Source organism: Erithacus rubecula, assembly GCF_903797595.1.
Source record: "Erithacus rubecula genome assembly, chromosome: 1".
NCBI classification, from domain to species: Eukaryota; Metazoa; Chordata; class Aves; order Passeriformes; family Muscicapidae; genus Erithacus; species Erithacus rubecula.
In genome coordinates, this window is record NC_136658.1 from 74,676,758 (window position 1) to 74,701,553 (window position 24,796).

Sequence of the window (24,796 nt, forward strand, 5' to 3'; positions counted from 1 at the left end):
CTACACAACAGGTCCTTGTAAGAGGAGCCACAGGATTGTGTCAAACACAATATACACTGCATAACTATAGACATTTTTTTTCCTTGAAACAGAAAGGTTTCACTATATCTCTCAGCACAAATGAAGTCTACAAATCCTTTAAGATTTGAGGTATATTACTGTGTAATACAATGGGATTAATTCATTTGAACACTGGAGTCTTTTACTTTCAAAAAGAGTCTCAACATCTATAAAAACTGATGGTGGCAATTTAAATCTAGGAGACAAGTAAACAGGTTTTAAAACAAACAAACAATAAATCAAAACACAAAAATCTGAGCCATAATAGCAGAAGAAGCCTTCCTTATCTTAACCTCACCTTCCTCCCTACCTTCTCTCTCATTTCCATGTTCAAGTTACTTTCCAATGGACATAGAGAACCTCATTTAAGTCCTAAATATAACTTAAACACGAGGCAGAATTTTCATCACTTGCTTACAAGATGATTTGGAAATTATTCTCCTCACTCCATAAAATGCCAGTGAACCCAAGAAGAAAACAAGTCTGACAACATACAGCTATTACATCAGACTTCATGAGAAATCTAGAGCTTTTCTCTATATCATCAACCCATCCTTTCTAAAGAAAATGTCACTTTAATAGAATTATGCATAAACTAAAATGCTGAATATTAAGTAATGTATATATAAATATGTATGAGACCACAAAAATGCAGAGGGCCAGATCAAAGCAAGACAATATCAGTAATATAATTTCTGTTAATGAAGCAGTGGCCACTCACCCAAATCAATTGGTGGGGACACAATCAGCAATGCACCAATGGCATATCTTAGCATAAGGCTCAATAAAAAACAGTACAGCAGAACTAATGCCAGATTATAATACAAACAGTAAATAAAAAATGCTACCCCTCCCTCCTCCTGCATTTTCAGTCAGCAGAAGGTCTTGGTAACAGTGGGTAATTAGTGGGAAACCAAGCCAATGTTTTCAATCAGGCATGGAGGAGAAAAAGTTCGGAACAAGTCAGACTTGCCTTCCCTTCCCTTGATACTTGTAAAATGCAGCACCAACACAGGCCAATCTCCCCAATGTCAGCAGGGGTACCATAAGTGAACAGCAATTATCATATGCAGATCACAAGCATACATTATTGCCATGCAGTACAATTTATTCACAGAGGAGGTAGTATATTCAAATCTTCACCAAATTAAAATACTGAACACAGATCATTATTACTCATTTGAATCAAGACACATACTGTACCCATGACTTTAAGCATCCTTATTAAAAGTAATTAGATTTTGGCAAGTCTTTTCCAATTAACACAGCCAGTCAAAAGTAAAAAGTAAGTCATACATACCGGCTGTCTCAGCTGCACAACTCATGGGAAATTAAATAATTTATTCTTGTCACTGTTGAACAACTTGAATTTTTCATATAAAATCCTTTCTTTTTGTCATTATTTTTCTTTATTACAATTTACATGCAAATATGGCGTCAAATCAACTTACTTATTTTAGAAAGTGACTTTGCTAGACTGTATGCTGGTTTGAACTCCAGAAATGCTTTGAGAGAGTACCTCAAGACTTCTAACTGCGACAATATTTTCACTGAAAAAAAAAGAAAAAAAGCAGTGAATTTGTTAAAAAATACTAGCTATTCAGTTGTCAAATCACAGACTAGCAACTTACATTCTTACTCTGAGTAGCTCTGTCAAGTACTGTTAACCAGTGACTTTCATCACATGAACTCACAGCAGCACCACAGTGCTTTTACCAAAGTAGTGATCATGTGCTGTCCCACAGAATACACTGGGCTTATTTTGGCTGGGAAGACAACACCTGAAGCACAGGCATACAGCCATGAAAAGGAGGTGTGCCTGGTCCTGGGAGAGGCAGAAAATCCCAAGAATTTTTCTTACTTTCCATTCTTCAAAACTGACACATCAGTGTGCAAGCATCATTCAATAATAATATGGACTACCTACATAAGCAAGGGATGAAGGAGAAGAAAAAAAGCCTACAAGACACTAATAAGTACTATAAGTGGATTTTTAATGGTACTTAGTTAAACAAACATCTCTAGCTCACAATACAAATGGCTTCCAAGTAGAATTTGACCATTACAATTTTTTTTAGCACTTTGACCTTTGTGATTTCTGACTTAATTCTATTTTCTATAGAAAATTAACATTCCCAGCCAAAATCTCGTGTCTTTTCCATGCAAAAAGAGAAAACTCAAACAACATCAGCAACCTTCTTCCAAAAATAAATAGGAATTAAACCCCATCCTTCACTTCCCTAGATTAAAATTAAAAAATACACACTAATTTTGTTCAGGCTATTGTGCTTTTGAACATAAGTCAGCATACATGTTTAATGATATTTAGCTAATCCATTTTAATTTTATGCTGCTTCAATTAGTTCAATTTACTTTTATTAGGTAGCTCTGTCAAGGCATGATCTCCTGAGGTCCCTTCATTGCCCACTCTGTCTTTATACAATTCTTTCTTCTCTCTTTAACAAGTGAGGGGTTTATCTCCAGGTTAAGACAATACACTGTTCATTTTGCATGGTCCTGCCAGAGTGAGGTTCAGTCATGGCCAGGAGAGTGTGCTGAATTGAGAACATAGCAGCAGATCTGTACAACCTCCACTAATAAAGGTGATGAACCTCTCTATTGGCAATAAATGGCCCTATAATGTTGACTATGATCCCTTGTGCCTGTGTCTTAAAAAAAAGAAAGCATAACCATGTAACAGTAAAAATCAAAATTCATATATAAATAGCAGTTGATATTCACCAACTCCTGAAGTATACTGTAGCTCTAAACATTTCAAATTTCAAGAAAAATAAGAAATTAAGTTGTAAAAGAAGAGAAAGGTGTCTCTGTGCAGTGTATCCCTTGGGCAATGCCATGGTTTCTCAGCACACAGTTTCTGCCTTCCCCTTTCCATAAGGGATGAACACAATAACCCAATGATACCATTGGATGGTCCTGTCTAGGCATACATGAATGACTAACATCATGATGGCAGGACACACAGACAACTCACTTTCTCAGGTTTCAGCTTTTATTTTTAAAGAATGAGCTTCTAGCTATCACAGTTAAGAAAAAACCTGTAAAAGAAGCCCCCTGAGTTTGCACCAAGACTGCAACAAGAGTCCCAATGGATCGACTGATGCATTTCCTTGCAGCCTGATACCTTGGTGTGTCACTATTCACTATTGTATTAATAAAGCTTTGTAAGATAGAATAAAAGAGAAGAAACAAGTCCATGACTTCAGTCTAAATTGCAACAATGTCCTAAATGCAAGACCAGCTAACACTACCATAAAAAACTTTGCAGAGATACAAAGATTAGAAGAATATGGAGGAGTCAATATGATATTTAAAACACTTATTTTAATATGTGACTAAGCTGAAACAAGGAAGTAGGAATTACTATGTTCTTAAAATTCTTCGTTCATCCAAAAGACTGCAGAGTAAGTCTATTTAATTATTTTTACATTTAATATCTACCTATCTATCTATCTATCTATCTATCTATCTATCTATCTATCTATCTATCTATCTATCTATCTATCTATTCAAGGTTGGACAGGGCCTCGAGCAAGCTGATAACAGTGGAAAGTGTCCATGCTCACAGTAGGGTGGTTTCACTACATGGATTTTAGAAGCTCCTTCCAACCCAGACCATTCCCTGATTCTATGATACAGCTCTTTTTCCACTCTAACCCACATTTACTGCATGAAACACAATGGTCTGGAGGACTTCAAGTGTACTTTGTTAACCTGTTTTCAAAAGCAAATCAAGTAAAGCTTCTCCCATGCACACTGCTGACCTACCAAATGAAAGGCTACACCCATCTTTCCATCATGCTCCATCAGTTGCTTATAGGAATCAATTTGCATTACCTTTGAGTTAAGTGCCCTTGAATGTACAGTAACACATCTGCAGTGGATTTCATAAGCACAGTGGCAGTGTCCCAGACACACAAACAGCATTAAAGTGCTCACGTCTGACACAGCACAAAGAATGGAGTGCTACTGCTAATGTGGTCATTTGGGAGCGTGGAAAAAGAGCAGAAAGAACTGCATTAAAAGTAAATAAATCACAGAATAAAGATGAAATCTGGGTAAGTAAAACAGAGTATGGGTTTTGAAGACCATACACAAAGCCAAAAACATATTTAATATGTTTGTTTCCTAACAAAAATGTCGATGTACAGTAAAAAACCTGAAAAATTACAGGAGAAAAAACCCCACAAACATAGAGTAGTTAAGAAGCAGAAAAGGTAAGAGAAACATAAAAAGTGGCAACTGAGATAAGATACAAAGTCAGGTAAGATACAGAGGGTCTATCCTGTCCCAAATAATGTGATTTGAGAGGCACCAACAGACCACATCACCTTAGGAAGGGCCAGCTCAGGCATTGGGAAGCCCAGGAGCCTTGAGCATGTCTGAGTCATCTGGCTCAAGATCTGCTAAGGCTTTTTTGCATTTTTTAAAGCTAGAGTAGTAGAATAGGAAGGAGGAAAAAAGCTTTATTTCCTGAAGCGTTGAAATATTTCAACTACCTTAACAAAAGTTCAATAGAGGATCTAAATCCCACACAAACAATGCTGCTGCTGCCCTGTGTTGTTTTTGAACATTGTATTTCCATTCCTTCACCAATATTTCAGCTATTGAAAAGGTACTAGTGTAAAATTAATATTTAAATAATTTGAGATACTTCACAACTCTTCTAAGATCTGTATGACTGTACTAATTCCCCCAGAGATGTGAAAATCTTGATTTTCATCTAGAAAGGGAGATACTTTAATTTAAAGAAGTTTTGTTTCTGTAAAGGATTTAATTTCCTCTGATCACCTCACAGAACACATTTTCAGTTTCAGCAGGGATGAGCTGGTATTGATTTTTTCCCCCTAGAACCTTTTAAGTCCTCCTCATAAAGATGACCTGAAAGTTTTCCAACAAATCCTTTGTTCTCATAGTAATCTTTTGCCTATTTTTAGGCCACATTTAAAATTATTGAAAAGCACAACACAACAAAATATTCCAGACTTGCCATTAGCTTGACTGAAATCCACTCACACCTTGCTCCTGCTTCTTAACAACTAGAGAGTTAAACTAAATTATTAACTCCTGAAATTGTAGGCTTCAGTTCAAACCAGGAATTTAAAGCATGCATTTGATTATTTAGTGATGTTAATTTCTGGCTACACACAAAAAAAAAATCTGCTAGACTGAAGAACTCCCCAAACCACTCTCCTCCAGAGAAGCAGTGAGATACAGCATTAGAGCAGCAAGACAGATTCTTACACTGCCACTGTTGTCCGTAGTTCTTGTAAGTGGGGTTAAGCAAAATGCAGTCTAAAGCTCTGGGGAAACAACTGGCTTTTGAAAAAAAAAAAAAAATTTTCAAGCAAGCAAAATGAAATCAGAAGCATGAAGTCTCTTTTTGGTTCCATCATTTTAGCTCTAATGACTGACATAATTTAACATAAATGGCACTGGATTAAATCTATCCATGAAATCTGTCTTGCATTTTAAAACAGCGTAAGTTCTGACTGTAATTCACTGCTGAATGGTTCTGTTGTAAAAAAGGTAAAAAGATACTGCACTAACATACTATTGAAATAGCATTTCCTACCTGAAAATATGGAAGGTCTTTTCTTAGTGCGCCTTGGGTGTATAGGGTCTATATTCCTAATATTTTTTTGCAACTTTCCTTTCAGATCATTTTCCAGCAGGATGTCTGGCGGCAGGCTTCTCCGTCTTGTTGATTTATAGCGAGTCTGGTGGGGATTAGGTTTACTCCTAGTCCTGGAGTACAAGCTGCTGTCATCAAGTGCCATGATGGAGCTGAAGCCACCCCAGCCCCAAGCCAGCCCCAAGCCCCAGAGGTGTGGGGACCAGTGGCCACAGACCGAGCAATCTCAGATGTTCTCATGCCCAACTCACCCGCTGGGGAAGTTGAGCAGGTTGAGAGGCGTGTGCTGGGACAGGTGTAGAGTTACTGCACTGCCCCTCCTTGCATCAGTGAAACAACACAGGGAGGAGGCAGGCTGAAATGATTCCACTGAAAGTTTTGAGGTGATTAGGAAGTTCAGCAAACCTGAGCTCAGCAGCACAATCTCTGCAAAGCGGAAGATACAATTTAATATCAAGCACTGTCTAGGGCTAGGATGGTTTATATCATACCCACAGCATTTCTCACATCAGGTCGTTAATAGTTCATTAACTTGGCAAGTTGAACACGTGCTGCTTAACCTTACAAAAAGAAAACAGTGTGAGAGAAAAACAAACAAACCAAAAACCAAAAAACTCAACCCACAAACAAACAAAAATAACACACACAAACCAAATAATAACAAAACAACAACCAAACTCCAGATGCCAGCTTAGGGAGCAGTCTGGGGAAAGGCACCAGCCAAACAATATGTTTGGGCTTTTAGTCATGTCGTTTCATAAACTTCCATTTGAAGATTGATAAACAGTCCAAATCACAAAGGGTTTTATGGCCACAACTATCAGTTTGGGGTTTCTTTCCTCAAGGAGTATTAATATTAGTTCCTACTGAAGAAATCAAAGATGCAATAGTGTGACTAATTTCCCTCTCTATGTAACTGCTGACTAATAAAAGTAAGATATTTAATTACATGTATGACAAAGATGGTCTGTAAATTCTCCATTAAATAAAACTCCAGGTACTTTTCTTGTTTTGTTCCAGTTATCCCAATGAAATCTTTTGAGCCCCCCAAGGATCTGATCTTCCTATCTCAAATATTCAGAAAGAAGACAAATTAAAATATTTTCTATGAACTAGCTAATTTTCTTATTGAATTCTACCATAAATGAGGCAAAATGAATTAGTAAATTAAACTAGCAGATCTTCTGACTACATGCATTTTTCTGTTAAAAAAGCAGCATTTAATATGGCAAAGTGAAGAAGCAGAGTGGTTTTTCAAAGGGAGAGTAAATAATGTTTCAACTGTGGATACCTAAGGAAAAGTGTTTTTAACACATGAAGATAGAATTTGATTTCCTTAATTTTAAAAAAACAATTAAACAACAAATGTTTTAATTACTTTCCTAAAAATAGGATACACTGTAAGATTGGTACAATGATCACAAGGTTGGCTGTTCCAAATACAGTTTTTGTGAGAAGCTCATCGCAATCTTTTGTAATTTTATGGCTGAAAAAAAGTAAATGGTTCATCTACATGTCTTTGGAAGGGAAGAGGGGAAATTTTATATATGTGTATGTTATGTATGTATATATATATACACACATATATAAAGTATTATATATATATATATATATATGAAATGCATAGCTTTTAAAGTATTTTATTGTGATAGAAATGCTGAAGGACACAAATAATCAGTTAGATTCTGTCTTGTTTCTCTGGCAATTATATTGCATTGGTCTGAAAGTTGAAATTATGAATTGAATGATCCAATCTTAAATACACTGAACTCAGAAATCATACCCTGCATTCAGAACAAACTGATCATTTAAACCAAATGAACATTAAGTGTAGATAGAAAATGGACTATTTCTGATCTTGCTGAGTATTCTAGGGATCATCAGCTCTTTTTACATGTGGAAGTAAGCTTTTGAAAATTCCACTGGAGTCCAAAAGAGGTTAGGTTGTGAGAATTAGGTTATAACCAAAGGGAATTGTGTGTCTTTTGCTCAGTTACAAATTTCTCTACTCTCTGGTCTTCATAATTCAAGACCAAAATATTTAATGTCCTTCAAACCTATATCATCTCTGGATCTCATCCTGTTTTTCCCAGTTAATTAAAAAACGCACAAGAAAATAGGTCCAAGAAGTTTTCCTTGCTTCCCCTTCTCTTCCAACTCCATTTGTTTTTTCAGCTTTGGTTGAACCAGCCCAACTAAACCAAAGTAAATTCATCAAATGCTTTTCAAAACAACAGAAAATGCTTAAATCTGAGCAAATAAATATATTTGAACCAGGTGTGAGGACTGAGAAATAAAAAATACAGGAATTAACTTTTGAGGAGTTATAAACTGAAATTTGAAGGAGCTTTAAATAAAATTTAATCATCTTCAGTAAGTGATCTAAGCTCCAGGCTACAGGATATTATGAAAACAGCTCTGAACTTTTCCTGGTTAAAAAACTCTGACACATAAATAATTAAATATTCATTAGAAGAGTGACTTGAAATTGAGTGTCCCATGTTCTCACTGAGTGATACAATTGCTGCACCATACAATCTTACCTTCTCTGGCCCAATGAATATTCATGCCAAGTGGTACATTTCCAATTGGAGAAATTGCTGCTGGGACACTCAAATTTGTGTAGTGGTCATACTCCTTCAGATGGGGAAAATCTGCCAGGGACACAAACCCCTGATCCAGTCAGAGTATATGGAATCTAAAAATAGTTTAATCCTGAGAGGCTTTCAAATTCCCTTTTATTGCATCTGCTCTAGAACACATTCCTGAAAATGCATTCAGAACTGAAAATCAAAAAAGGCAAATACTTGTTTTGAAAACTGAAAATCCTGAGTACATAAAGCAAAGGAATATGCACTGGTAAAACAGAAACTGAGAATTCTAGTGGTGTCTAAAAGTTGCTGAGAATGATATGCCTAAGTGTTATTTTAGTGGTTTTTTAGTATATTTATATTTATAGTATTTATTATTCATCTTGTCAAAGGTTTATACAAGATCCTTCAGAAGAGATTACTACAAGAAAGTAACCACTGTGTTAACATTCAGAACTGAATCATGAAGGTGATCAAATTATGAAAAACAAATACCAGGAACCATAATTTGGCTACATTTTCAGGCTGGGAAAGGTTGATAAGGCTTCAGATTTCGCTGATAGGTTTGGTGCAGTTCAGTACTTCCTTATGATTTTAAAAGGTGAGTATAATAACCATTTGGTTTGTCCATTAGAGTCAAAGGGTAAGTCAGAACATGTCACCCCTTGTCTCCAGCAAATCACCCAGTTGCAGTGTCTGCAGTTTCTATTACTAATTATTTTGACTGAAGTTTGGTAAGTGCTGAAGGTAACTGATGTTTGATTTCTGTTTGGATGGTACTTTGTACTACAGAAATACAGACTGGAAGTTACAAAATCAGCCTGTTCCAAAAAGTAATTAAAAAAATTCTCACAGAGGAAATTATCATTAGCTTTTAAAAAATAGTACAGCAGCAAACCCTGATATATTTTATGTGCAGTAAGCCAGCAGTTATTATGACTGCATTAGAGCTGCCTTTTCAGCTGAGGAAATATTTGGGCTTACCAAGAGCAGAAGCAAGAAAAGGCTTTTAGAAAAAGTGCTCTCAGTGTGTCACCTTGTGCAGGCTGACTCAGAAAATCTGTACTATGGAAAAGGAAAACCAACTCTGCAATGAGTTCCTGTCTGCTTTGGTAAAGTAACTTCTGTATCAGTAATCACAGGGATTCATGGCACTTCCCACCACACCAGAACAGAATGGTACCTCAAGGGAGGAGAGGCCTCTAAGCCATCTATGTTGGAGGAACTGCAAAGGCATGAAGGCAAAGTTTGAGCTTTACTAACATTTTAAACCAGCACAGTTGAATCAACCAAACCTCATCCTTCTTGCCTGTGGCCTGTGGAGCTTCCCCCCATTGTTGCATTACCACCCATTTTGTGATGCTGCACAGCAAACTATGGCACAAACCTAGGTTACCTTTTGTTTATTTGTAGTCATGCTACCACAAAGGACAAAAAATGCAAGCATCCAGGACAGGGATATTTGAATTGTTTCTTTTAGTGACTGTGTCAGGTTAGAAAATGTCAAGTATTACCCTTTAAAATATTTGTAAAAATCAGGTTATAAAGGCAATACTCATGCTACTTGATTAATTTGAGTGCATTTTACAGGTGTCAGATATTTTAAAAAATTAAGTTGTTACCAATGAAGCTGAATAGTCCTGGGTACCTACTTGCTGAGGAGACTTTAAAAGTACACACCAATTTAGCAAACCAATCTCGTTCTTTTATTCCCCATAAACATTTATTACCCCAGTCTAACACCCTGTACATAGCAGAAGAGTCACAGACCTCAAAAGTTATCTGTGCCATGAAGTCTCTAACTCCTTTTACTTTGCATTTCAAATAGAAAAGCTAAACAACAAAGGGAGAGAAAACAAAGTATCAAAAATAAGTAGCGAGGAAAATATACAGCAGTTCAAATCCTCCAACTGTTGCTCAAAATATATTTGTTTAATTTTCTGGAATATCCTGGTTGTCTTAATCCATAGGAAGTGAACATCTGACATTCCCTGCTTCAATTAACCTATTTCTTCCAGTTTAATGCTGTTAGAAGCAGAGTCTGGACTAGAACAGCTTTAGCATCCAAAAAATCTCTCTTCAGTCAAGTATCATTTCTCAGAAGTGAGTATAAGAGGAAAAGGTCAGCAAATAATCAGTCACGGTCACAGTCTTAAAGAAAGCAAAGAGATCACTTCAGGTTCACATTAATTTCTACCCTGTAGCAAACACTGGGCATAGAATTGTGCAAATAGGACTTAGTTGCCAGGCTACACCTGACCTTTGAGGAGCTAAACAGGAGTATTAGATGTTCATCATATCATGCACTATATTTATGGTTTTAACTTGTGGTAGATAACATTGAATTATACTCACAGAAAAAAGAAGTAGGCTTTCAGCCAAGATGATTCTTCAAATTATCAAATACTAACAGATAAAACATGAAGAAAAGAACAGAGCTTTTACAGAGTTGCTTTCTCTGCTGGAATGTTGGTTTTAAAAGATAAATATTGGGAAGAGATTTGACCATGTATTTAAAATGCATTGTCCTTCAGCTGAAAGATGATAAGCACCTTTAATTTGAAGTCATCTTCTTGTCTGCCAACAACAAAAAAAATATACAGCTAAAGCTGTAATCTGATTCTAAGATACTATTAGTCCTTTACTGTTTGATCTATAATGTGCATGTCCCCTATTAGAACAGAAACTGATTAAAATCACAGCATTTCATAGGCAGAACAATTCATATGCAAATTTCCATTTGTAATAATTTCACTTCACGCTTATGCTCCCATTACTGCGACTACTGTCGCAGCCTTATGTTCATGAGGACTCAAAAGTCAATCCTTCTCCAGCAGAGAAGCAGTGCAAACCCAGGAAACAGGCATTTTCTGGCAGGGTAGAGTGAAGAGGCACAGCACAAGCACCCAGCTAGCTGCCAGGGCTCCTTGCAGATGGCTCAGAGCTGTCAGCACACGTGGCTTTGCCCAAGTGGAAGTGGCTGGACATCTTCCAAAGAGCAAGATGGAATAGGTGGAACTCACCAGAATCTGCACAATGGTAACACTTGCAACCACAAAATCATGCTTGGTATTATTCCACTGCAACCTGGGACATTAAGGCTATGCTCTGGATACAGTGGGTAAGAGAAAGACCTGCAGCTCTGAGGGAATTTTACTCTGTATTAGTCCTGAATAAACATGGCAGATGGTTTTCCTCTTGCCTTCTATGTTGAAAATGAATCCTGTGAGCAAACTATGCATATGAAGGTTACAGATTTCAGAGACCATTCTCTATTTAAAACGACTTCTGAGAGTTCAGTATTCTACATAAAATAAATTTTGTTAGCACATATGTGCGAGATTATAACAGCATTTCAGCTTCTGTAAAAAAAAAAAAAAAAAAAAAAAGTGTTACAGATATAGTGCAAAAAAAAAAAATCACCATGTATGGAACTTTAAAGCACTTCTTAGAGATGATCACCTCTCAAGTGCAAGAGCAATCAATATGAAAATGAAGGCACTCCACCTAAGGCCAGAGCTCTAGAAACACCAGAATGCATCCCAAACAACTCTAAATGTCTGACTGATGCACAACCCCAACCTGAGTTTCACCTTTTGCTACAGGAGTCAGCAGTATACAAGAATCTCTGTGACACTGCTCCAGCATCATAAAGCAGGATGTGGAAATTATCTTTAAAACCTCCAGTTACAGAAACAAATATCCCCCAGCTGAACATTTGTCCCTTTAATTGTACAATATTAAGCTTCAGTACTTTTCTTATAAGCACTTATTTTGCATTTGAACAGTATTAATGAGGACCTCTTGTTGCACCTGACACTGCAATACAGTAGGTTATGTCAGCTATAATATAAGCATTTTTTATGCACCAGCTTACTCCCTCTCTTCTCCCCTTTTCCTTCTCCTGTCTGCCTATTTCCTGGGCAAAATGAGAATGGCTGAGGAAAAGTTTCTCTACGCTACTTCATAAATGTGGATTCAGAAGCAGACTGGAATTTCTCTTACAGTGTCACAGAAAGAGAAAAAGCATGGAAAGGAACAACTACCTGAATAGCAAATGTAAACTTCCCCCCACTTACACCCATCATACTTAGGAGAGAAAAAATGACAACCAGTCTGTATGTGAGAAGGATGGGGAAATGGAAAGGATGTGAGGAAACTCAGGGTGTCCAAACCACAGGAAGCAGTGGCCAACGGCAAATAACAGCATTGCCACAGAGCAACAGTGAGCTCTGCTTGGCAAGCACAAGCAGGGCCTGCTCCCCAAAGCAAGGGGGATAACTTATGGTAACTGAAAAATTCCAACTGCTTAAAGACTGAAAAAGAGAGGAAAATACACAAAATGTGAAGAGTAAGAGATGCTGCACAGATTTACTTGAAGTCAGAAATATTTTCAGATACTCTTTCATCCCCTTTTTTTTACTAGAGATGTTTGAGAACCTAACTAGTTAAAGAGCATTTTAAACAATGACATTAAAACACCCAATTTTACTGATTATTTTCCTCTGACTTCTTGAAGAATCAGCTGCATGACAAAATGGCTTCCAAATCATGCCTGAAACATTATTCCTAGACAGGACTGGAAAAAAATCACATTCTATTATCCTGCCATAAATATGACACAATTTATATAGTCTGTATGACAATGCTAGATTTAAGGCAGTGTGCCTGTGCATTATATATATAAATATATAGATATTTAACATGTCTAGTATCTTATATATGTACACTGATTATTCAATTTTTCCATTAACATTCATATTAAGACCCAGTGGACACAGTTACAATTAATACAAACAGAAAAAGAAAAAATTAGAAAAACATTTTAGAATTTGGATGGGATTATTTGTGACTCTGTACAGGCCTGAGATAACTACAATTTAGACTAATTTGACAATTTGCAAAAATAATAATGCTTGCATTCAAAACAGTGTTAGCAGAAGTGAGTAGTTGTGTCCTCTTCACAAGCCCCCTAAATACAGTCAAAATGATAAGAGAGATCATGTGCTGAACAGATGCTCCCTTAGGGGCTGTGCTGCTCAAAGTGCTGCAGTGGCCCAAGGCTTCCCAAATAAACACCAAATACACAAATATATATATGTACACACATGCTGTTGTATGCCATGGGAATCAGAAACAAAGATCACTCTTGCAACACAATAGAAAAGGAGAGTTATTTTTCTGAATGTCAGCTGTGCAACTGCTGAATTTTAAACTAAGACAACACAACCCTATTTTGAGTAGTAACATGAATGAAAACAACAGAGAAAAACACAGCATTAGTGTAAAATGAAACTCTGCAATAACCTAGTTCAAGTCAGACACTCACTGCAGCAAGTACAAACTTTGAGACAACTGTTTGCCCACTGACTGTGAACATTTAATCCATGCTAGTATAAGTGCTGTCAAGAAAAGGAAACACCCTTCACTCCTTAATGTCTTCTACTGCTATCTTTATACAGGGCTCCAGAAACAGGGAATTTATTTCACTCAAAGTTAAGAGCTTAGCTAGAGAGAAAAAAAGCTTGCCAAGAGAGATAAACCCTGAAATGCTCCCAAAACTTAGTGAGACTCCCACTGAACTTTTCCAGTAATTGATTCCACTGTCCAGGGAGGTGCATGAAACACCACCATCTTCATACTTCCAAGTTCAGCTCCAGGCTTTATAACCCTGAAGTGAAGATGGATGACCAAATATTGAGAAGCAATACATTTTTCAGCTGGACTGCTGGCTAACTATTTAAGGGCTTTTAGATTTGGGATGACAATCCTGAAATTAATCCAGATTCAAAGATAATCAAACATAGCTGGGATAAACAATAATTTCCTGACACTTCAGATCAGTTTCAAGAGAACTCCACAATTTGGCTTATCTCTGGAAAGTGGTTACCATTCTCTAGAACAGGCAAACACATTCTTGAAGCCTTCTACAATTATGCCAACATCCAATAAATAGTTGCAATACTGTAGAAACAAATTCTTTTCAGGGAGATATATATCAGTAAAGTAAGCCCTTCAATCAGTTTGTGTTAGGAGTCACTCTCCTTTCTGTAGTTATGCACTACTGTCACGTTAGCAATATAAATTTAGCTGACTCTGCATTGAGAACATATTACAGGTATGAGAGTGAAAAAGTACCAGAGCAAGGGTCAGACCTACTCATGGCACTTTGCACTGCTGGTGTAGTATAATTTCTATCTTTCTTAGGTGGAGAGAATTATTTGGGGACTATCTTTACAAGTCTTGGCTCCAAACAGCAAGTATTAGGAAAACGGCTCTTTCAGCACAGTGTGCAAATGTAACAAATAATTCTGGAGAGGGTGAAAAATAGTAAGAGGTCCAAGGGGACCTAAATAAGCTGAGATTCCCTTGGTGCTTACACAGATTGGAAGCACATGGAGAAATGGGTGAAGCTCAGATCACACTTCAGCAGAAATGAGATTTCCAGACATGTTTCTCTAGTCTAACAAGCAGGACACATCTTGTATGGGGAAGAATAGAGCACAGGAACACAAAACCCAAGAGATGAATGTAAATTAGGGTCTAACCAACTGCATACAGAAGGCTGCAGAGTTTTTTCCTGCTAGCTAAGGACAGGCTTTTTGTAAAGTACTGGGGACTCATATGAATTAAATCACAAAGCCTGATTTCATCCTGAGAGCCTATTCTCCCATACCTGTTACCAGCCCATGGATAGAGCCATCAGTTTAGGGCTGAGAATAACCTTTGCCTCACCACTAACTATACTGAATAGTGGCAAGGGTAAAATTAGCTTTTGGATTATTCCTTCTTCTTTGGCAGAAGATATGACAACTCATCTATCTCAATATTAATACTTCCTTCTTTTGAGAAAAATTTGGTTTGTATGAAGCTAATTCAGCTTCAACATTCAGTGCCTTTATTCATAAGGCTGACAAATTTCTTGCTTGGAGGTGGCTTTTTAAGATACAAGAATTTGTGAATGATGATCAAGTTATTGTGCAAAATTCTGTTCTATAAATCTGTACAACTGAACTCTTGAAGCCTCACAACATAAAAGTTTTTTCTTTTTTTTTTCCCCACGGACCTTAAAAAATTCCACAGGCTTCTTTTTTGAACTCTCTCCCTTATGTATGCCTCTTTGTTAAGTGGAAATATTAAGGCACTGGAAACAATATTTTGGTACCACCATACTGTAGCATCACACTTCAGCCCAGCTGAAGAAGCTTCTAAAATTGCCTCTTGGCTTTCCTTCAAATTACTAACCTGAACAGTTTTCTATTTGCAACCATCTATGCCAGTTACCTTCCATGTAACAGCATTAAGAACTTGCTTTGTTCTACCATGAGCATGTAGGCAATTCACATATGACTATCAGGCTGTAGTACTGATTTAACTTGATTATTAACTAATATCTTACCAATTTTAGACACCCTGCAAAATAATAGAACTGCTGAGGATACTTACCAAGCGAAAATTTTACATCATCCAAATGCTTAAAAAAATATATGAAAAAGCTTTTAAATTGCAGAATTCTTAACTCATGTAGAGCTAAAACTCATCTCAATTATCAACCCTAAGTGAAGATTTGAGAGATAGGTTTTTAAAAGTACTGTATATAGTCTTTAAGTTATACAACATAAATGTAAAGAAGAGAAGTAACAATTCAAATGTCTTAGAAAAATACAACACATCCACAGCTAGCTTAAGGAGGCCATAATGTTTTCCAGAGAAGTTAAGATGCCTGTCAGTCATAGAAAGATTCAGATCTACCACTCATGAATTCTGAGGCCTCATTTACACTGTCTGGCCTTTCCCTGAAGAACATCAGGACTCTGTGGTATATATAAAGAAAAGAGACTGCATTTCCCACACCTAGCTGCACACAAAGATTAAGCTGCCAAAATCTAAACACCATCTGTAGTTAACAGAGAGTTAACAGAGAGACAGAGGCAGAATTCATCTCCTCTACCCGAGGAGAAGGGAAATTGTATTTTCCCCTTAACTGCAGTCTTTTACTGAGACTTTCAGATGCTTACCCTTTGAATTCTCACACAGGTTAGATGAGAGGACCCCAACACCAGGACTTTCTGCATTACAGTAATTGTGAGTGAAGTACAATACACTAAAAACATTTTTCTTCCACCAGCAGAGCTACTCTGCTGGGGAATGCTCAGAAGTGAGCACAGTTGCCAAAACTGATAAATTTTTTCTGTCCTAAGCAGTGGATGGAGCAGGGCTTCATCTCTCATTACTTATTTTCTCCTAATTTGTTCATACAATTCCAAAGCTTTATGTATCATTATTTTAATTGGGAATGGCAAACTAATGGGTTGAACTTTCTTTGATGGTTAGAGTGCTGTATAAAGAGATGCATGGAGTGAAAGCAAATGATTCAAAAGGGCTTTATCTCCCAGTGTCTAAGAAAATACTGAAGAAACAGTAAAAAATATAATAATGAAATTCTTACAGTATTTTTCACTGCAATTTTGGATGATTCTGTTTAGGTATCAAATTTATTTGAAATTGGGAACTGAAAACTTATCTATCTTACAATGTAACTCTAAATAATGGCACAACTAGATTGAAAATATCTCCCTGCCAAATCCTCTTAAGGAAGGTGTCTAGCAGCACATTTCTGCTGCAAGTGGTTTGAAATTGTACCAAAATTGGCAATCTTGATTTGCTATTGTACATCAACCCCCACATTAGCCAATGTGTGTGTGTGCATATCTGTGTTAAAGTATGTACAAAAATACACCGAAAAAATAAATCCAAGTCTGCAGCCTAAGCTAGAATTTTCAGCTTGCTTGCTGGAAACACAGAAAGTAGGTCAGCACATATTCCAAAATAGCACATCAGCACTGAAAGTAAAAGTGGTATTTCTGCACCTTTGGACTTTTTAGCTCATCTCTCTGTAGGGGGAAATGGAGGATGAAAGTCTTTTTCTAATTCTACTATATGCATGAGAAAAAATTGCTTATACTTAAAAAAGCTCTCAAATAAGCCACCTACATGGGTAAAATGTTGTCTGTTTTAATCAAAGCAAAACAACATTGAGTGAAACCATTTAAGCCTTATCTAAATATAACCCAGGGAAAAGCCAGGATGTTTAAAATGTGTTTAAAATGTTGTACTGGATACGTATCACATCCTGTTCCTTGCACATCTTGTTCCTTGTATCACAAACCTATTTGGTAAAATATTTACTTTGGAAATAACAGCATACTGTCTGTGATTTTGTTGTTCATCTTGTGGGGATTTTTTGGGTTTTTTTGGGGTGTTTTTTGTTTGTTTGGTTGGTTTTTTTATTTAGTATTTGCTGTTGCAGTAAGAATTGCTGCCTATTTTGTGATATCTTCCATGTCAGGCACACTCTTCAAGAAAAATATTTTCTTTTATTTATTCCCCTCCCTACCCACCCCCATTTTTAAGAAACCAAAAAGCTAAAGCAAAAACCAAATTAGTTAAGCACTCACACATCTTATAGCTACAAAGATTCTTAAGAATTCTTCTGGAATTATTATTGAGAAACTCCTTTCCTGAACTATTACAGTTCCTTAACATGAAAAGAAAACCAAAATCCACTCTTAGGCAATATTAAATAATGCATATCAGCTCTAAAATATCATCTGATTCACGTCAGTATCAGTACTGTTGGCTTCAACATGATGCATGATGCTGATCTCCTTCCCAGAACAGGTTTCAAGCTAGAACACTGATATATTTAATTAGGAAAAAATTATATTGCCTCCCTCAAATTCCAAGTGTCAGTCTTCATTTGGATCTCTGCACTAGATTAAAATGAATGCTTGCAAGGTACTGAGCAATGGTAGCATGACCTTTTAAGTTCAGTGATTTCTATGCAACCAGCAGGAATTCCTAAAAATAACAAAACAAGTCTATTTTTAGCTCTTCTGGGACTTTTTTTCCTTGCTTTATTTTTTGAACTGCTGCTATATTTGTGTTCCATCCCAATTCTTGTATACTCAGCTCTCATTTATTTTCCTGTATCAGTCAGACCTGTTTAAGTATGTAATTCTCCAGTTTGTGAAGTACTATAATCTATATATAGATGTACATTGTTTAGGCAGTTAGAGAACTGGATCTTCCACAGAGCCAGGCCTTCCAAGAAGGAAAATCAAAATGGAGAAACAACTTCCTGAACCTACAGCTGCTGGGATCTGCACTTTTCTTTGACACTCAGTAGACCGATGCTTGCTATCAAACTTAAGTAAAAATTAGGAACTTCCTAGGTAACAGGCTTCACAATTAACTGAGTGAAAAAATTATGAAGTTTTTCAAACCCTGATAAACAAAGCTAAAGTATTAAAAAGCTAAAATAGTGGAACTGTGATGTCCTATGAGGTCTCCACCTTGCAAAATTATAAAACTCTAGCCTAGTAAACAAAGTGCATAATTAAACACGATCAATTGCATTCCTAGATTACTGCCAGATAGCTTGTCACATGCCTTGCTGGGTCTAAATACAGAGCCTTCATTTGTTATTTCTAAAAGCCAAAGGCACAGAACTAATTGACTTAAATCTACAGCTGGACAAATGCACTATTATAATATCATCAGATGAAATTAAGCAAATAATATAAATTTACAGTGAAACATTAAAATAAATAAAGGAAAATAAGGCAGTTGCATTTATGAGCAGCAACAGATATGATCTCCTCTCTCTCTAGCAATCTCTTGTCAAGGCCAGCACTGTCATCCTCCAAAATCTGAGAGATCTGTGAGAAGATAATAGGTCACACATTCATCAGACTTCAGTACTGCTAATTTTTCTGACATGCAACCAGTGTGATTAAAAAAACCCCACAGCTCTAGTTAAATGGAACTAAATCAGTCCTCCAGTTCCCTTGGAGTTTTCCTAAACTGTAGAAGAAATTTCACAATAGCTCATTATGCCATTTGGTCTTATCTCCCTTTAGAAAATAAAAGCGCACAAATACGTTTGCATATTCACACAGTTCCATCTCTGAGTTTAAGGATGCTTACAAGACACCTGCTAATATGCCAAATTTCTATTCATTGGAGTGGGAAGCCTGCTGCCATGAGATACCATTTCCACTCAGAAGCCATTAGTCTAACTGCTGAGAGAGTGTATCTTCTCAAACTGCTCCATGAAGGAGAAGCACTAGTATAACCAGTTCTTTGAAGGCAGAGTAGAACAGGTAAACTAACCCCAAAGTGATCACATCTAATATTTCCTATTACAGTTGCAAGGTAGTCTAGGAAACAGCTCCTGCCTTTCCCAGCTCACCAGCCTGTTATTCCAGCAGTTGTACTTTTCCAGACCAGAGTGGTCAGGTTCTCATTCCCTCCTGGCTCACGTGGTGCAATGGTTCGTGCTCAGCCTCGTGTCTGGAGCAGTGGGGATTGTGCTCTGTACTCCTGGGGCTGCACTGCTCTGCAAGAGCAAGGGTGCAAGGTCGCCCTCACACCCTCCAGTGACTGTCATGGCAATTTCCTCTTGTTCCAACCATGCACCAGGTTGAAACTGGACATGCTGCTGTGAAGATGTGTCCTAGAGCCCCACCTCAAGCCAAAGTGAACTCCCAGACTCGACCAAGTGGAGTTTTTTTGATGTCAGCTGTAAGATACACATCTCTGGTGTACACAACAGCTTATCTCTAGGCAATGAAAATCACCATCTTCACAGGGATCATAAGGGTCCAGAATACATAGCACACATTTACAGATCTCTGCGCTCTACAGCATAAATGTATCCTTTTACTTGTTTTGATCTGCACTGTCTTGGATAAAAACCACACTACAATAAAATAAAATAAGCACCGAATGAATTATAAATGGCTTTATAATAATTGTCCCAATGTACTTAAAACCACCCCTCAAAAATCTAGGAAAGCTGAAACAGAAATATCTGTATTTAAGCAATCAACAAAGACAATAACATAACAATTGGACTGAAAAGGCTGTGACCCTGTCAAGAGTCTTTATAGTATTGCTCTTTAAATGCAGAAGAAAATATTTCACTCCCCTTTGGAGTAGAATTGGGAGCACTATAAAAGCCAGCACCCCCGGAGAAATTCTGCTAACAGTATAATCTAATGTGGCTTATAGCTTATTATATGGCAAAATTAATTGTCTCCAATAAATCTTATTTTTATGACAGCGTAACAGTAGTTTAAAACCAATACAACCTTCTTTCTAGTAGGAAAAGAAAGGCTTTGTTTTGTTCAAGAGGACACTGATGCACTCATGTTGCTGTATATTTTTCCCCTGGCTCCTTGATATATAAATGCATGGCAGCAATTGCAGCTATTTTATATCCTTTAATTAGTACACTTGCAGTATGCTTGCTCATCTGTTTTCCAGCAACGTATCAGCATTTACAAAACCAAATACAGCCAACTCTTTGCTATAAGGAATTTCAGCTCCAGGAAGGCTTTAACTAAACACTTGCACTGTATCAGATTAGTTAAAAGCCAAAGGTTTCTTCAGCTCCTGGTAATGGCTTGGCAGCTTTCAACAACATTAAGACAAAGAATCCACAAACATCCGTAGTAAAGTATGCACAGTCTCATGTCACATGTGATGGTCTTAATATAGCTTTGCAACTCATGTTTAAAGTCAGACCATAAAAACCTAAAACTTCTCATCGCCAAATATTTAAATTCATGCTCACAATTTTTTCAGTAAGAATCACATAGACGAGAGCTTCCAAATTCCAATCTGCGCGTTTTATATTCTTCACACCTATGCAAAATACTTTTAACTACTTACTAAAAATTTTAGAATAGTTACCAAATCTATTCAATAAAGAAATGTATTAATACCTACAATTTATTATCAGTCTTACCAGAAAAATCTCATGTAAATCCATAATGACTGGATAATTAATGCCAAGTCTTACCTTTTCCTGAAGCAACAGTTTCCAGCAGTGATCTATCTTAATGTGTTAATTCTGCAACATACTATTCATAAATGGTTTCCTAGTTCAGGCAGAGATGGGTTAACTGCAAGCAGTCTGGATGCTATCTTGCTTTCTTCCTGGAGATCACTGTTTTGCTTTGTGAGCCATCACAACTACCTAGGAAAAATAACAGCCAACCCTCAGTCACCTGGACAATGTGATATATTACTGCTCCCAGATTAAACAAAAGGTTTAAAAGAAATCTATGTCTTAAAACACGATGTTAAAATTTGTATTTATCTACCAAACATTTCATAACAGATGCTGTTAAAAGAATTATTGCATGCTTTCTTACCAGTTCATGTTCTTGGATAGAGACATAAAACAAGCGAGAAAAAATTATATACAGATGTCATATTTTTTAAAAATTACTATTTGGCTTTTCACTGGCAATATGAACTATGAACTAGACTTTAAACTAGACTTTTTTGAGGTAGATTTCTGGTCAGAATCTATAAGCAACAGCAAAACTGTAATTCCTTAAACAGAATGATGCCTATGGGAGAAAAAAAAAAAGTACTGAAAGTAGGAATGTGCTTTTCTATCTATTTGGGTACAACTGCAAGGTCCCTATTAGAACAGGAAACATTATATTCCTTTTTTGTGTAGAAATTGGCATCTGGCTGCCTAAAGGCTCTGAAGCTGAGACTACCACCTGCAAAATCACTGGCAGCAGATGCAGATCCCACACTTTGGAGGGAGAGCACCATCCCATGATGGCTGTGCCCAGAGGCCCATAATGCAGAATTACCAAATCCAAGCTGTGTCTTGTAACTGTGAAGGCAGTTTGAATATTCTCTGTGAGCTCAAAGAGCGATGATGCTGTGTAGATCTGTGACATGCATAAGACACCTTGTTTGCCAACTTGAAGTGCAGTTACCAGGGTCTTGTCCAATGAAAGCACTGAATACCTCCAAGCACAGAGACACTTCTCTGGGCAGCCACAGTGCTGTCAGAACAGCCTCAGACAGTGTATCTCCACCTGAATACTCCAGATCCACGGCAGCAAACAGGACAGTCCATCTCCCCCTCGACTTGTTCAGCCCCATTAAAAGTTTGACAGAGCATATAATTAAAAGATCTCCTGAGCTGACATTAACAAATGATACTGAGTAGTCACCTATCTCATAAGGGGGTGTTTTACAGCCTGTCTCCTCTCCCCACCCTTCCCCTGACAAAGGAACCACCCTTGCCACTTCAGCATGCATTATTAAAGGGGTTATACATCTTGATTTCTCTTTTCAATGCCTTTATCCTTCTGGATAGCCCTTTGAAGCTGATGTGTATAAAAATACAATAGTACCTCTGTCCACACTTAAAGCAGCACTACTCTAAGTCTGAATAATTATCTTCTATCATGTTTATCAGGTTTCCTAAATGTTAAGAATATCAAACTGTGGCATCTGAATAAAGTCACTCAGAAACACAGGGCAGTCACAGCTCAGATCTGCTCCTTTAAAATTTCTGCAGATTTGGATTTTTTTTCTGTGTTATACTCCAGATGCATTTTAAAGATAAGGCTCCATTGTTTAGATGCTTTTTGGTTTTGTAATACAAGAAATGACAGACAGTAGATCTGACAGGTTACTGAAACCACCCTATTTTCACCTCCCTGCTGATAAGTCTGCTAAAGCCTGTGAGATGATGTCAGAGACATGCAAGATTTTTGGACGAAAATGGGTTATCAAGTTTTAAAATCATGAAAGGAAATCCAAATCACATGGAATACTTTAGGTTATCATCATCAGTACAAGAGAGCAGATTTAGGCCTCATATATCACATCTGTGCAGTAAGGAAACACTGCCTGTTAGAAGTAATCACCCACTTTTGCATATCCCTGTGACAATTGGATTTTTCAGTCTCTGGTTACCTGAAGCCATTATTCTGTGCTCTGAGGATGGAGGATGGTGAGGAAGAGAGGGAGGAAGAGCTTTCCATCCCATACTCTGTGTAATACAGTGTAATTACTGCCTTTCATGGACATAACTTCAAAGAACAGGGACAACCTGAAAGAAGCACTCTCAAGCCAAATATTACAACCCTTTGCAGACACATCACCTTTTCAGTCCAGTATACAAAGGGCACAGTCACCTCTACAAACTGAACTGTGAAGTGTTGCACAATGATATTTCATATGTTAGCTAACTTTTTATTCATCCTCCTTGAACAATTCCATTGTAAGTATGCTATTTCTACCCAGGTATTATTCACACCAAACCATGACTTTCATAGATCTGTGGTCTGCTACATCAGCCTCATTATATAATATATATGCAATACTACATGTACACAAGTCACAGAAATAATTGATACTCCCACTGTGCCCAACATTTTCTTCCAAAAAAGATTTTATATTTGTGTCTTTTTAGCAGCAAATAAAAATTTAAAATCCCCTAAGTATGTACACATTGGTTTTGTAAATATTATTGCTAAATGTGCATTCCTGAAATAATCTTCATAACATGCAATAATCTTTAGAAGTATCAAAATTATGACATTAAATCTACCAAAAAATGCAGAAACTTCATAGCTGTACAGTAAGATATCCCAAATAAGCAGTTTGTCAAAATGCACCTTGTTCTCCAGAAACCAATAAAAATGAGTGAAGGTAAGAGCTGCATCACTCCAGCACCCTCTGTTGGCCTTCAGGCAGCATGGTACTTTGTACACTCCATTAATAAAGTCAGTCGTTGGATCCTGCAGCTATGGCAGAGATTCCTTTACAGAAAAAAACACACAAAAAGCAAACAGAAACCTACTGTGCAACCCAGTCCTATACATAAAATCTTCAGCTGTATACCACAACATAGTTCAATATCAGATTACTCAGTATTGCTGGTTCTGTCATGTGTTAGCCCATCTTTGCAGATATTTATAATCGATCTAATTTCAAGGGCAATTCGTTCTTTACAAGCCCTGTCTGTATCTGATATTTCTGACAAGAAATAAAATAATAAAATAATAAATGGCAATTTGCATGCAGATCTCACCAATAGAAACACCAGCTCTACAGAATGAACAACTCTTTTCATGGAACATTTTTCACTGTGGCTACTGAGAAATAACAACGCATATATTATGCAGAATACCATCCACAAAAGAAAATGCTTGATGAGACCAACCAGAATAAAATCCAGATGCCAGACACAAGGTGATCTAAATATAAACTCCCTACCCTGTGCACAGCCAGATGGTGTAATTTCCAGAAGCAAGGGCCCTTAGCCCAGCGAGCCTGGCAGCTGTTTGCAAAGCCGGCTCAAAGCTTTGCAAAGACAGATGTCAAGTTGCACTGGGGAGCAGAGAGGAAGAGGAAGGAGGAAGCAGGAGGGCTGAGATGGAGAGGTGGGTGTGCTCCCATGGTGCTGGGGGAGGTATGTGTGGCAAGAGCTGCTTCTGAGAAAAAACACCCAGCGTGGTTATCAGGGCTGCCTGGTCCTTTCTGGCCCCTCAGGGTGTGAGAACAGGGAAAGCAGCCTATGCCTGGCTGGGCAGCAAGGGGCAAACACCTGCAGCCTGCACATCCCACAGCCCCTGAACCACCACTGAAGAGCCACAGGCAA

General features: G+C 37.3%; 1 protein-coding gene across 5 annotated transcripts in view; it reads right to left on the minus strand.

The window, feature by feature from the left end:
* The window catches only part of FRY (FRY microtubule binding protein), a 216,267-nt gene that overhangs the window by 167,625 nt on the left and 23,846 nt on the right, over window positions 1-24,796 (minus strand). For 3 of the 5 annotated variants that reach the window (XM_079298273.1, XM_079298274.1, XM_079298271.1), the window contains 2 exons: window positions 21,176-21,352; window positions 1,512-1,610 (listed from right to left, as the gene is read on the minus strand). Coding sequence is in view for 1 of the 5 variants with exons in the window: in XM_079298270.1 (XP_079154396.1) it covers window positions 1,512-1,610; window positions 5,657-5,861 (304 nt within the window). In the remaining 4 variants the exon portion in view is untranslated. Of the gene's footprint in view, window positions 1-1,511; window positions 1,611-5,656; window positions 5,864-21,175; window positions 21,353-24,796 lie in introns of those variants that run through there. The other 2 variants (XM_079298270.1, XM_079298275.1) reach the window with 2 other exon arrangements.